This window comes from Zeus faber (genome assembly GCF_960531495.2).
Source record: "Zeus faber genome assembly, chromosome: 4".
Classification (NCBI taxonomy): Eukaryota; Metazoa; Chordata; class Actinopteri; order Zeiformes; family Zeidae; genus Zeus; species Zeus faber.
The window spans coordinates 31,909,538-31,924,569 of NC_137191.1; the positions used below are offsets into that span (position 1 = coordinate 31,909,538).

General features: G+C 45.5%; 1 protein-coding gene across 1 annotated transcript in view; it reads right to left on the bottom strand.

The window, feature by feature from the left end:
- Nucleotides 1-894: 894 nt before the first annotated feature.
- Nucleotides 895-15,032, bottom strand: part of LOC307228780 (sarcoplasmic/endoplasmic reticulum calcium ATPase 2) — a gene marked incomplete at its 3' end in the record, with an annotated part of 51,065 nt that continues 36,927 nt past the window's right edge. Inside the window, exons 13-23 of the mRNA XM_079998574.1 lie at nt 11,871-11,996; nt 11,516-11,755; nt 11,058-11,169; nt 5,670-5,923; nt 4,715-4,935; nt 4,335-4,537; nt 3,726-3,811; nt 3,305-3,438; nt 2,445-2,562; nt 1,674-1,808; nt 895-1,080 (exon numbers count right to left, since the gene is read on the bottom strand). Of these exons, the coding sequence (XP_079854700.1) occupies nt 895-1,080; nt 1,674-1,808; nt 2,445-2,562; nt 3,305-3,438; nt 3,726-3,811; nt 4,335-4,537; nt 4,715-4,935; nt 5,670-5,923; nt 11,058-11,169; nt 11,516-11,755; nt 11,871-11,996 (1,815 nt within the window). The remainder of the gene's footprint in view (nt 1,081-1,673; nt 1,809-2,444; nt 2,563-3,304; nt 3,439-3,725; nt 3,812-4,334; nt 4,538-4,714; nt 4,936-5,669; nt 5,924-11,057; nt 11,170-11,515; nt 11,756-11,870; nt 11,997-15,032) is intronic.

The window sequence follows — 15,032 nt, forward strand, 5'->3', positions numbered from 1 at the left end:
TTTTGGCGTTGCTGCGTTTTCGATTATGTTACTGTTTGGTAGAGCGACCAGCTCGGCTGGGATAATCGAGGTTCATTTGTATCACACTGTCTGCTACTAATTACTGAATAGGACTACAACTGTAGTTTATTACTGGTTTAATTATAATCCGTAAAACTGCTGGGAATGTCTCTGTATGTCGGTGTAAATATGCATCACTGCGTGTGTGCTCATATGTAAACTCCCCCTCCCTAGATGTTTTGATGGCGGCCCATCTCTCTCCATCTATTCGCCGGTGAACAGGGCGGCCTCCCCTCCTCCTGATTGTCCGTTAAAAGGCCTTGGCCACACCAGGAAGTGGCTGTGTGAGATTTTGGGGCGGTACCAGCGCAAGAGCCGTACACATTCGTTAGAAGGCTATCGAGCTCCTTTAAACCTTGAAACAGTGAAACATATATTTAGACCATTTATGCAGAGTTCTTGAAAATACGATTTTTTTTATCAAAAGCCACAGTGTCAGCCTTCTCCATTTTGGACTCTCCCGACAGCCCGAGGCTTCTGAGGTTTGACACAACTAACGCCACTCGTCGACTTAATTTTGCTATCGGAAGATAATCCCCTCAAAGCAGTAATTGCATCTAAATTACTTCAATTGGGTGCAAATATCGGTGTGTGCAGATGCTGGTGTGACCGAGGCCTTGAACATATCACCCTTTACACATATTTTTTAAAATTGAATTTTCTCACCTTGTTTGCCTTCTTCCTCAACTTTCACAAATCTGTTCGGTGAGCGGCCGAAAGCGCATTTTCTTCCTCCTTCCTTTTCCCTTTTCTCCCAGCTATCGCTCGCCTCCCCACCCCGTACCTGCCCCCTCCAGCCCATCCCCACTCCCCTACACACACTGTCCTCCTCGCTCACTCCCAAAAGATGTTGGTGATGTCAGAGTCCAGGCTGTAGATCCAGAACAGGAGCGGTGCCGAGATCAGGACGAAGGACCAGGAGACGCCCCTCATCGGCCGGCTCACCCTGGTCACCATGGCTTCCATCAGGTTGCCGCCTGCCCGCCTCCTTCGTTGGGCTTCCTCCTCTTGTTCGTCCTGCTTCCGTTGCGATTTGATTTGCACGAGAGATACGTGACACGGGGTTACAGACACATAATGCGGTGATGTTAAGTAGCTGATAGGCTGATCTGTACCTAGATTGGAGTTAGCAATACTCGACAGAAATCAAATATCCTAAGTTCCATATGTTCCAAATATCCAAACCTTACGATTCACCATTTTACAATATTTTAGGGACGACTATTGGTACCTTTACACACGAGAGATATTTACACACAACAAATATTTGAGAGAGAATCGTTGGGAAGTTAGTAATGTGGATATCATGACATCAGACGCTTCTAACTCAAGCGCAATTAGAACAACAAGAACAGGCCCTCTAGGGGTCCACAAAGGAATTGCAGGGCCCCCCCAGCAAAAATATTTTATATCCATAATTTTAAACAATATATAGAACATAACTTTACTGTATTGCAGCCTTTCAAAGACAACATTTTACTATAGTGCAATATTACGATAACCAAAATCCCAGACAATGCTTAGATGTTATCAATCAAGCTACTAGAACTGATCAAGCTAATGAAATTTCCAGCACAAGAAATCTCAACCCCAACGACATTCTACTCTCTGACCTGCGGCTGGTTGCCAGGTTCGATGTAGTTGCGCGCCAGGAACTTGAGGGCCTCGTCCATCAGGATCACTGGCAGCGACATCTTCAACACCACAACCCACTGGGGCCACGACAGGGGGCGGATCTGGAAAATCACCTGGGTGGTTCGGCATGAGAGGAAGAGGAAGTGACGAGCAGGAGGTCAGGGAGGGATTTGAAAAGCAATAAACCTTGTTTCAAGCACAGCGGTATAGCACTTGGGTTCCCAAACGGGGTACTCTGTAGCCCTCTAGGGGTCTGTAAAATAATTGCAGGTGGTCCCCAGCCAAACATTTTTTTATGTGTATATATGTATATATTTTTTAAGTATGCCAAGAGTCTCTTGCCACAGAAATGTAAAATTGATGCAGATACACCTGTGATGGACTTATCCCCAACAGCCTTATATATAAGAATGGGAGTGCAGAAAAATTATGAGGTTTGTCTTCATTGGTATTTTTTTCATCACCACTAATTGAGAATTTGACAGAGAATTTGCATTGTTCTTGTGGATTTTTTTTGGCCAGATCTGAAAATGACAGCTTCATATGGCACATCCACTGCCATTCAATAAGCGTTATTGCTGTATCTGTGCAATTTCATTATAAATTCCAAGAGTTAATACGGAAAGTAGAGCAAAGATATTTTCTATAATTAGGTGTCACCCAAATACATCACTTACTGTAGTACTCTCACATACACACAAACATGTAATATAATACAACATAATATTCTGTACTAGGGTGTGACTCACAGGCAGTGGGTCGACATATAGAATGAGGAAGTGCAGAGCCATAGAAAGACAGATAGCTCCCACCAGCCAGGGGTTGGACCAGGGAGGCATCTTCAGCAGGGACTGGTTCTCCGACAGACTGCGGAGGGAGCGGAACACGCTTGCTCAAAAGAAGCTTTCAAAAGGAAATTTCACCCTGAGCCCATCCTCTATGAGGTTGTTAAACATGTTGTAATCAGGGTTCATTTTGGCATTGCAAAATGAAATTCAAGGACTTTCAAATACTTTTATAAGTGCTATTTTTTACATGTTCAAGGACTTCACACAAAACAAATATAATCAATTTTCAATGTGATCTTTGTTAATTCAAATATAGTATAATCTTAGTCTCATGGACTATTACATACTATTAAACATAATACTACATTGGTATCTATATATATATATATATATATATATATATATATATAGCATTTATGTCATTGCTATCAACCATTATAAATGTCTTTCCAGCCATGCTGGATTAAATGTACATTTCCCTGATATAAACTATGTTGTAAAAGCGATTCTGGAAATGTAACAATTTGAATTAAAAAAAAAAGGGGGAATATCACAGGTTTTCAATGACTTTTCGGATTTTTCATGCACTTCAGCACAAAATGGGCTATTTTCAAGGTATTCCAGCACTTACATTTCTGAGGATTCAATTCAAGTACTTCAAGCACCTCAAGAGCCTGGTACGAACCCTGTATAATGTAAGACCAAGTGATAGGCCTTGTGCATGGCAGCTCATCTACAGCTCATGGACGGTCAATGATGGAAGAGGTATTAAAACAACCTTGGTAGTGTGTGATTTGTGACACCGCCCCCCACCCACATACCTGTTGAGGGCGTTGCACATCTCTATGGTGACCAGGACGGACAGGGCCATGGTCATGGGGTAGGGTGACTCAAACACAGAGCACTGTACACCAGCGAACTCCATGTGGCCCTCGCTGCACTGCAGGTAGTGGGACTGTGGGAGTAGGAGAGGGGACAGAGGACAAGAGTCAGAGGAGACAGGGGATATTGGGAGATGTTGACGTTGTTGTCCCCTGAAATCAAACTTTGTTGCAGCTATCACAATGCATTGTGGGATACGCTCGCCAGCATAGTATTGTAATAAATCCTTCCATACACCCTAAAGCTTAAGCCATGGTCGATGAAGAATACTGAATTAAACAGAAGTTGGGTCATGGATTCAGAAGGGCAGTGAATACTGTACAGTGGCATGTGTGTATAAATAAACAGATGTGTGCTTACCAGTTGGTAGAAGGAGAGTTTTGGACCGTCGTGGGCTGCCATGAACCACCAGGCAGCAGCTCCCACTGTGGCCGCTCCTACATAGCCTGGGCAGAACGAGTGAAAAGGGGTGACTGATAAATAGTCCTGGTCTGACTTTAGAAAACCTTTAAGCAGTTTAAGTCGCCATGCTACTGCATTCTGGGATATTGTTTGCTGCCACAAAAATACATGCTCAGAGCTGATTTAAACAAATTAGTTTGAGCATTGTTTTAAGCTAGTCATGTTCCTATTAGCTTCACAACAGCTTCCTTTTATGAGCCAATCGGGTTCCACTATGTTGACGGCACCTTGGTATGCTTCATCAAATGCTTTACTAATTGTCTAAACTTGGTATCAATTTCACAGGGTAAATAGACAAAGGCTTAGCTCGCATATATTAGTATACCTATCCTACAATATCTAAAATATGGTCAATATTATGCTACTGTTTAACATTTGCCATAAAAAATAATGTGAATGAAAAGAATAGTTTTCTTTCAAATTCTAGGTATATATTTTCTTCTTTCCCACCCTTATTTAAATGTGGGTCCCCTGTGCTGGATTACGAAACCTTTGAACAGGACTCACATCCAATGATGAGGTAGCGACAGAAGAGCCATCCAGAAATGAGCGGCTCCTTGGGTGAGCGAGGGGGCCTAGACATGATGTCCAGGTCGGGGGGGTTGAAGCCCAGGGCTGTCGCCGGGAAACCGTCGGTGACCAGGTTGACCCATAGCAACTGGACGGGGATCAGCGCTTCGGGCATGCCCAATGCCGCCGTCAAGAAAATACTGAGGACAAACGGGAGAGGATGGATGGGAGGAGGAAGAAAAAAGGAGGGAGGGGGAGATATGGCAGATAGGAGCATAAATGATTCCTTCACATTGGCTTCTACAGTGAAAATAAAAGAGAGCTTCATGTAAGGAACCTAGCTAGTTACAAAAAGCAGCGTTTATTCAGCAACATACCAGACCACCTCGCCGATGTTGGAAGATATCAGGTATCTGATGAACTGCTTCATGTTGTTGTAAATGGCCCTTCCCTCCTCTACAGCGGCCACGATGGTGGAGAAGTTGTCATCAGCCAGGATCATCTCTGAGGCCGACTTGGCCACGGCTGTGCCACTGCCCATGGCGATGCCGATCTCGGCCTTCTTCAGCGCCGGTGCGTCGTTGACTCCATCACCTGTCTGACGTTCATTGAGCACAGATCAGTTTCTCTCTCTCTCTCTCTCTCAATCGGGCAAAAAAACAAAAAAGCAACAGCTTTCAAACCTTGTACCAACTCTGTTAATTATGTGTTCCAAAGTTAATTGATCTGGATTTGTGTTACCATTTTTATGGACAGAAATGAAGTTTGTCATTACTGTGATTTATGAAAATAAATCATCTGCATAAAAGCAAAAAGTAGACTGCAAGATAAGCCATCATAACTTTTAGACATTTGAAACGTTTCAATTACTGTGGGTTAGAATAGGAAATCATCTGAGTACAGTAGACTGCTAGCCAGCTAGATAAGCTAGATAGCTCGCAGTTTATCTGGATTCACATAATAATTTTTACAGTAGGTGAGTACTAGTAGTAAGTATTTATAATGAGAAATCACAAGTCATGGGGAAATAGTAAACAGACAGTTAAGGCATCTATCTACACGGGGGCGGTAGCTCAGGAGGTAGAGCTGGTGGTCTAGTAATCTAAAGGTTCCTGGTTCGATCCCAGGCTCCTCCTGCTAGCATGCTGTAGTGTCCTTGAGCAAGACACTTAACCCCTAATTGCTCCTGATGGCTGCGTCCGTCGGTGTTTGAATAATTGTAAGTCGCTTTGGATAAAAGCGTCTGCTAAATGACTAAATGTAATGTAATGTAATGTAAATGTATCTAGCATTCTATGTTTTAGACAGATGGCAGGAGGAGCCTCCACTCACCATGGCAGTGATGTCGCTGAGGCTCTGAAGGTACTCCACGATGCGACTCTTATGTGCTGGTTCCACACGGGCGAAGCATCTCGCCGTGCTGCAGGCCTGCCGCTGGAGGTGAGGGGGCAGCTCGTCGAACTCGCGCCCCGTCAGCCCCCCTCCAAAGGGGGAACCTGCGCCGGCCACGCCGCCCTCCTCCTCCTCCTGCTCTGTGATGATGCCCACCCGGCGGCAGATGGACAGGGCTGTGCCCTTGTTGTCACCTTGAACAAAGGAGACGTGGGAGCATGTTAGGGCTGGGTAACAGCCAAAGAATTTCACCATTCTCTTCAGAGCACATTTAACAACACATCAACGCATCCCACAATATATGTTTATGAATTCAAAATCTGGTCATGGTGGGTTGACAAATATTGCATCAGACCAAAATGATAGCTTTCCAAATAAAACAGCGTTGTCATATTCTAGACGCCAAACTGTGTTTTTTTTGTTTATATCTTCTCAGCATCATGTTTTCCCTAAACTAATTGGCTATATCTAAATTTGATTTAAAAAAAAGTTGATACACTATCATAAATCACACAGCCAAGGCACACAAAAATAGGTGTTACACTGTAAATGTAACTATGGATGGCATGACTGGAGATGGCCTTATTTGCATATACAGTATATTCATCATTAACAATATAAAGTTAGTAGCTTCATGACCAACCGATTCCAAACCATACAGTAAAGCCCCTTTCCAACGTGGAATCCATAACATTGCTGCATAAAGAATATCTGGAAAAGGCAGTAGTTAGTCATTCCCACATTGGCCTCCTTTAAGGAAAAGTTCCGTATGGAGTCTGTTCCCACATTAGATGACTGTTACGGACACAGTAGGTAATGGGTGAGGGTTAGTACATTATATCTAGCATAGATGCGATCGTTTGGACAGTCTAAATCTCTTTTGTTTTTTTCCTGGCTCAGGGACCAGCGCTTTGCTTCCTGTCTCCCGGCCCCTCCCGGACGTACTTTGTTCCCTCCGCTGACGGAGCGGGGATAGAGCCCCATCCCCGGACGCCCCAACCCAATGCTATTAAATCAGTGTGACCATTTTCAACCTGTCCTACACTCTCTGCCTCCGGAGAAGAACGTTCTCCACCTGTTCTACCTCTCCCTGTCCACTCTCTCCACTTCCCTCTCTGAGCTCCGGTATAGCCAGGGGGCAAGCAAAGCGCTTGTGCCCGATGTCGCCCTGCCGCACCCCTAACTCTAAAAGACACATCTAGGGTCTGAGCGGCATTTTTAAGAAGAAAAATATTAAAATTTAAGAATATCTGTCTCCTTAGAGCCAGGACGTGTTTGTTTCAGTTTCTCGTCTTCGCAGCACTACAGTGACATTTTTTTACAGTTTTTTTTTTTCCTCGCGCTTGCCCCATCAATGTTACTGCTTCCAATCACAGCTGTACCACCGTTTTTCAGGAAAGGATACAAGGTCGAGAGTGGGGCGATAAGGCTCTATTATAGTTGCTGCAAGTGAGCCTTGTTGCTCATGGCACGTGCACTACCAGAGAGCAGGAGCATATACTGTAGTTGTGTGTTGCTGCGGCGATATTCTCCTGAATGACAGGGGGCGCTGTGCACAAACCACCAGGGGAAACTGAAAGAAACGCTGTAAACATCACAAAGAAGTCCTGAAGGATCTGAATAACTGAAAAGAGCAGTACAATTAAAAAAGAAAGTGTTAAATGTATGTATATTTATTGTAGTCAGTGCAGGTTTTTTCAAAATATATAGACGTGAGTTTGTGCAAATTGACAGTGTAAACATTACAAAGAAGTCCCGAGGTATTAAAATAGTCCATATCTTTGGACAGAGACGGCGCTATCTCCTTCCATGAATTAAGCGGCATCTGGTTATTTTTGTAGTCATGCACGGATGGACTGCACAGCGCGAAGTTCCAGAAATTGGGAGGTCGCAAGCTCATCAATGACATCATTTATGGCAGGGGTGTCCAAACTTTTTGCAAAGAGGGCCAGATTTGGTGAGGTGAAAATGTATGGGGGCCAACCATTCAGCCTGACATTCTTTGAACCATTACCATTGTAAATTAACATGTAAACATGTAACTATATCACTTTGTACAGTTTGTTGTATACGTGTTTATTTGAATTTGCTTTTATTTTGCTTTGTTTTACTCTGCTGTCCGCAGCTAGGTTGACATTGCAAATGAGAATCTGTTGTCAATTGCCTTATCAGGATAGATAAAGGTTAAAATAATAATAAATTAAATGCAAATGAACTATTTTATGAAATCTGACTCCGAATCTTTTTTAGTAACATCTATTTATTGATTTTTTTTTAACAAATCACATCAAAGTGCATTTTGACAAAGGATAGTATAGTCAAATGAAATGACTGAAATATGACAATGTGATTTTGATCATCGCAAAAAATTAATTCACTGAGACTTTTATTCTCCTCAGAAGAATAAAAAAAATTATTGACCTACATTGATGATATCATTGATTGATGATAAAGGGTGATACTGAGATCTCGACTGCAGATCTCGACAGGGCAGGTCTGGCTCAAACAGTGGTTTTGATGCGCAAGATGTCACGCAGGTGAGAGTCACTTAGTCTTGTCTTCACGCGGTTCTTGTTAATGTTCATAACCGAGAACGTCTTCTCGCTCAAGTATGCCGAGCCAAACAAGCTCAGCATTTTCTGAGCAAATGTTCGAATCTCTTGGAACCTGTCTTTGTCCAGCCGGCGGTAAAAGTTTACAAGAGGGAGTTGCTGGTGCTGACTGTGACACTCCACGTCACACTGCAGCTCAATGAGCTCCAGCTGCAGGTGGGCTGGAGTGTCATTAGGATCCATGGAAAAAGGAGAGGAAAAAAGTGTGATCTCCTTTTCAATAGCTGCAAAATTCCTGAAACGCTGTTGAAACTCCTCAGCCAGAGATGAGATGTTTGCTGCATACCTCCTCATTTGTGCAGTGACATTGTTTGCTGGAAAACTCATCAAACTCATCATTTCCTGCAGCGATGGGAAATGTGTGGTATTGAGCTGCGTTTGTGACCGGTACCTTTGGAAAGGTAGCAGCTTTGTCCCTAAGCTTTGATGTGTGAATACAACTGGCTTACCACTGCATTTTTCCCCTGAAGGCTCGTGTTCAGCGCGTTCAGATGTCCTATTATGTCAACTAGACATCCAAAATCAGCCAGCCAAACAGGATTGGAGAGTTCTGGGATCGGTTGTCTTTCTTGTGCCAAGAATTGTCCGATTTCCTTTCTGGGAGAGTAGAATCGCTGCAGTGCAGACCCCCGACTGAGCCGTCTTATGTCATTATGATACACAACATCTCCATATTCAGTGTGGATGTCGATCAGAAACTGTTGAAACTGGCGGTGACACAGGGCTCTGGAGCAAATATAATTAATAGCCTCCATCACCGGTTTCATAACGTGATCATATTTCAGATGTTTGGCACATAGAACTTGTTGGTGAATAATACAATGGAGTTTTATAGCTTTGCCTCCTTCTTCGCTGACTTTTTTACAGACTAGGGTAAACTAGGGTAGGCCCACTTTGCTCACCAACCATGGCAGGTGCGCCATCCGTAATAATCCCAGTGATTTTATTCCACTGTAGTTTCATGTCATCTACGGCGGAACAAACAGAAGCAAACAAATGTATTCCTGTTGTTTGGTCCTTAAGGCTCTGGAGGTTAAGTCTCTCTTCATTCAAGTTCATTTCATTGTCCACTCCTCTCAAAAAAATCAGTGGCTGAGCGGTGTTAGATGCATCCGTGCATTCGTCGCAGGCTCATGAAAAAAAAGTCAAACTCCACTCACGGTGGCGCAGTGCATTGCACTGCTGCCTCACAGCAAGAAGGTCCTGGGTTCGATTCCCGCCTGGGGCGCTGTTGGCACCGTGCTCCGGCGGGTTATCTCCCAAATAGGAGCCTTTCTGTGTGGAGTTTGCATGTTCTCCCCGTGCTCACATGGGGTTTCCTCCACCTCACGTCAGTAAGGACCCCCACTAAAAACATGCACCCATCATCGTCTGACCAGCGATGGACATTTATCATCTGGTCCCCGGGCGCGTCCATGTATGCTGCCCACTGCTCCTGGCTGTGCCCCCGGAGGAAGGACAAGCCAAGGATGGGTCAAAAGCAGAGAATCCATTTCACCGGCCACCATTAAAGCATGTGTGTGTGTGCAAGCATGTGTTGTAGTGTGCTGTGTTGCGTGATAAATAAAGACTGTTTCTTTCTGTTTCTTTTCTTCTCCTTTTGCCTCTGTCTCTTGATATCAGATGAAATTTCTTCAATCCTCCGTGCCACAGTGCTAAGAGCCAGGCAAACATTGGCAAACGCTTGTTTTTTTTCAGGACAAATTTTCTCCACCATTTTCATCACACAGTCTTTAATAAACTCACCCTCAGTAAAAGGTTTGCAGTGCTTGGCAATCAGCATTGCCACCTCGTAGCTCGCCTTTGTAGAATTTTCATTTGAGTCACGGGCTCTTTTGAAAAATCGCTGCTGTGCCATTAAAACCGCTTCAAGTTGCTTAAGTTTTTCGGTGCGTTCGTTTGCTGTTAGCTTATCGTAGTTAGCATGTTTCGTCTGATAGTGCCGCTTAATATTGAATTCCTTGAAAACAGCCACAGTCTCTTGACAAATTAAGCACACACAGTTGTTTCGCATGTCAGTGAAAGAATACTCCGATTTCCACTTGTCCTGGAAACGGCGGCCCTCGTTGTCAACTTTCCTTTTGTTAGTTCCAGTTGCCATTTTAGAAATGGGCTAAAAATATACCACAGTTGTAAAAGTTCACACAGATGTCATGTGGCCACAAGTCCTCTGCCATCCTCTGGTGATTTATAAAATTGCTTTTTTTTGTACGTGCTGGCGGGCCACATATATATTTTATATATATGTGGCCGGTGGAAATTTAGACACGGGCCGGTTTTGGACATGCCTGATTTATGGTGTGCACACTAAATGACACTATGGCTGCGGTGACTATAAACCAGGCTTTATGGAACAACTTTTACAGAACATTGACACTGGCTACTTTATCTACATTACACCAAAACGGATCATTGCCAGTGGATTTTTCAGCTTTCATTCCATGTGGGAACGGGGCTGATGTAAACGGGTTGTTTTTATTTAATGCTAAATCTCAGAACACATTCACCATAGTAAGTTTGACTAAATGGCTAAATATAAATGATTTTTGGAAACCAATTGTCTGTTCTCGTTTCAAAATAATACATACACACAATAATGTATTGCTTCAATCATCAATCATCATATATTTATTCTACAAAAAGGCTGCAAAAACCTTGCGATAATATCATCTACATCTACAATGATATCTACAATATCCATAGTGATGCAATCTACCTGTGATCATGATGACTCGGATGCCGGCCTGCCGGCACATTCTGACGGCACCCAGCACCTCTTTCCTGGGGGGGTCCAACATGCCTACGCAGCCCACGAAGGTCAGGTCCGACTGGGGGGGGGGGCATACATTAGAAATGAGAAAATTAGGAGTGTGGCTTTTAACTTAAGACTAACTAAACCCTAATAACAAAACTTATTTAGCATATTTGGAAACTTCATGCTATTGTACAAAGATTCGCTTGAATTAACTCAAAGAAACTGGTAAGTAAGTAACAATATGTTATCTGGAGAATCACATTCACTTAAATTGAAGTTGAATTTGTTTCAAAGTGCAGAAGTTCGTTTTCCCCTACTTTACCTCTATACTGCAGAGGTAGAGTTATTATTGTGGCATTGCCTCTGTTATTATATAATCACAACCAGGCGACCGTCTATGACCATCCTGTCTCCTCCACCTCATAATCAGCGAAGGTAGCCGAATTCTCCAGGTAGAGGGTGTGGGGGTCGGGGGGCGTGTCCCTGGTAGCCATGGCGAGGCATCGCAGTGTGTCACGGCCGGAGGTCCACTCCCGAACGGTGGCCAGGAGCTGCTCACGGGCGGCAGGGCTCAGGGCGACCCGGGCGGACCCGAAGCCGGAGGCAGAGCCACCCACCCGGATGTGAGTGCATCGCTCTAGCACGCTCTCCGGGGCACCCTGACGAGGAGGAAGAAGATGAGCGTGAAAACCTGTAGGTATGAAGGAAGGAGGGAAAGAAACAAAGAACAAACAAAACAGACCGAGAGAAGGAAAGAAAGCGATGAGGCCTGACCTTAACAAACATCTTGGCTCCCGTGGCTGACCTGGTCAGTTTATTGGGCGAGCAGAATACAGACATGGACTTCCTGTCTCTTGAGAATTCCAAAGTCAGCTCTTTGCTCATCAGTTGCTTGATCACCTGCGAGCAGGGGGAGAGGGTAAGTGAACAGTTTCTTTTTAAGTGTAGTTCTCAATGATTCACAAAATTCTCCTCACCCACCCACAATATCTGTTGTTCCTCCAGGAGAGGGACAAGGGGGTCTACTCTACCTCCCTCTATTCTACTTCTACTCTACGCCTACTATATTTTATTTACTCTTGCTTTACCTCTATTCTACCTCAACTGTACCTCAAGATTCAAGATGTTTATTTATCAAATACTTATACATATACATATACATACATGTACTGCTCAGAACAGGCGGGCCCTGCAGAGGGTGGTGCGTTCAGCTGAATGTACCACTGGAACTACCCTCCCCCCCTTGCAGGAGTTATACACCAGGAGGTGTAGTAGCAGAGCCCGTAGGATCATGAAGGATCCTCATCACCCCAACAACGACTGTTTCAGCTGCTGCGGTCAGGCAAGCGCCTCCGCAGTCACACAGCGAGAACAGAGACTGAGACTGAGTTTTTTCCCTCAAGCCATTAGAACTGTCAATGCTGACCTCACCAGGGGTCCTCACTGAGCCACACACATAGGCTCCACTACCTTACTGTACTACATGTAGCATACTGTACCGCATACTGTGTCACTGTTCAGGGTAGTTCATGATGCCGTATTGCTGCGCTGTACTGTTGTATACTGTGCTGAATTATCCCAAACACTACCTCACTTTATTCACATGCCACTTTAATTAACAGGCCACTTTAATGCACATATCTCATCATCATCATCAGGTCTCTTGCTCGGCGACGGGGGCGACGCCATGCGTAGAGCCAATCAGTTCCACCAATCTCCTCCATTTGTCGGTCCAGTGCTAGGGACTCGGCTTCAACAAGCGACAGGTCCATTTGGTTTAGGTCCCTAGTGACGGCATCAATCAATCGGGTGCGGGGGGCACTGCGGGGGTGTTTCCAGCCGGCAGCTTTAGGTTGGAAGTGGAGGATAGCGTGAGTAGGGTGATCCGAGGGGAGCCTTTTGACATGGCCATACCAGCGCATCCGACGCTGTGCTGCCAGGTGGGACGCAGGGGGCTGTTGGGTGCGTTCCCACAGCATGATGTTGGAAACCCTATCTTGCCATTTTATCCCCTCTATTGAGCGCAGTGCTCTGGTGTCAAAGCCATCGATTCTGGCAGCCAAGGTCTTGTTAAGAGGCCAGGTTTCTGCTCCGTAGAGGAGGATGGAGAGGACTGAGGTGTCCTTAGTTTGGTCGCTCTTGATATGGAGTGGTGTCTCCACAGAGGCTTCCAAAGTGCTTTCATGGCACTGGCTGCCAGGGCACGTCTCCGGTTTATTTCTGGTGAAATATTGCCATCGTTGGTGATGATGGACCCGAGGTAGGTGAAGGAGGTCACAAACTCAACCTCCTCTCCACTGATATGCAGCGGAGGGGGGGCGACACCCCCAATGTGCATTAATTTTGTTTTGGGCCAGCTGACCTTCAGACCCAGTTTGTTTGCTTCCTCTTGGTAGGTTTCCAAGGCTTCTTTTAACTGATCAAGAGTGGAGCAGATGGTATGGTGTCGTCCGCGTACCAGATCTGTAAGGGTGTAACTGCCTAGTTTAACCCCAGGAATACGTGCACATATCCGTTCCATCAGGTGGTCGATGATGCAGTTAAAAAGGTCTGGTGCAGCTACGCATCCCTGCCTCACTCCGCTGTTGATTGGGAACCAGGTAGAGTTTGTGCCATTGACACGCACACAGCTTTCAGCATCGCTGTAGAGCTTTTGGAAGAGAGAGGTAATCTTTCTTGGAGCTCCAAGGATAGTGAGGATCTTCCAGAGGGAGGAGTGGTCCACAGTGTCAAAAGCTGCCTTAAGATCAAGAAAGGCAATGTAGAGGTGTCTGTTTTGGCGGAACTCGTGTACCTTCTCAATGATGAGGCGGAGGGCAGAGATCTGGTCCGTTGTGGAGCGGTTTGGCATGAAGCCCGCCTGTTGGGGGCATCTTTCGCTTCTAATAGCCGGAAGGGCCCGGGTGAGAAGTATGCGGGTGAAGATCTTGCCTGGGATAGACAGGAGTGTGATGTCTCAGTTTGGTCAGAGCTTGCACGACCTCTACTTTGGTGACACGGTCTATGCTGCAGTTGTCATTTGCACTGGCATTTACAGATGAAATGGTGAGAGTGGGGTCGATTTGGGGTGCGGGGTGATGCAGAAGGTCACTGAAATGCTCCTTCCAGCGGCTGATGCATTCATGCCCTCTCCGGGAACCATCACCTTACCGTGGTGGAGAGGTTTGTGCGTCCCCGTGACCCTGGGAGCTAGGTTGTCTGGAGCCTTGTGCTCCTGGTAGGGTTTCCAATGGCAAACTGGTCTCAGGCGAGGGGCCTGACGAAGAACGGTTTAGGGCAGGCCAGCAGGCCCTAAAGGGGCAGCCACTGCCAGCTGGCTATCTGGCAGTGGGCTAACAACCTACTCCAGAGAACCTCTCCTTGTTACGAAACCAATCAGAAATAGCCGGACTGACCCTTGGTATCGACCCTTGCACGCCCCTGACTCACGAACAATCAATCTCCGAAATCCCTTCCCTGTTGCTACATGGAATGTGCAAACACTTCAACGCACAGGACACGCTACTCTTCTGTCTAGTGAACTGTCTCGTTACAACATCTCCATCACGGGACTCTGCGAATCACGCTGGCGCGATAGTGGTGAGAAGAAAGAGGGAGACCACGGCTACATCTGGAGCGGCTCAAATGATAACAGAGGGCTATATAGTGTCGCCCTAGCAATGCCATGCCATGTTAGGAAATCCCTTATAGGATGGACCCCTGTCAGCGAACGGCTGCTAACCGCCCGTTTCCACCACCAACACGGCAAGTTAACAGTCATTGTTGCCTATGCACCAACAGAGGTCGCAGACGACCAGGCAAAGAACGCTTTCCTTGATCAACTACATCTGGTCATCCAGTAGATACCCCCTCATGACATCACTATTGTGCTAGCAGACTTCAACGCCACCGTCTCCTCTGCTTCACGAGACTCGCAGACCAAAAACATTATTGGCC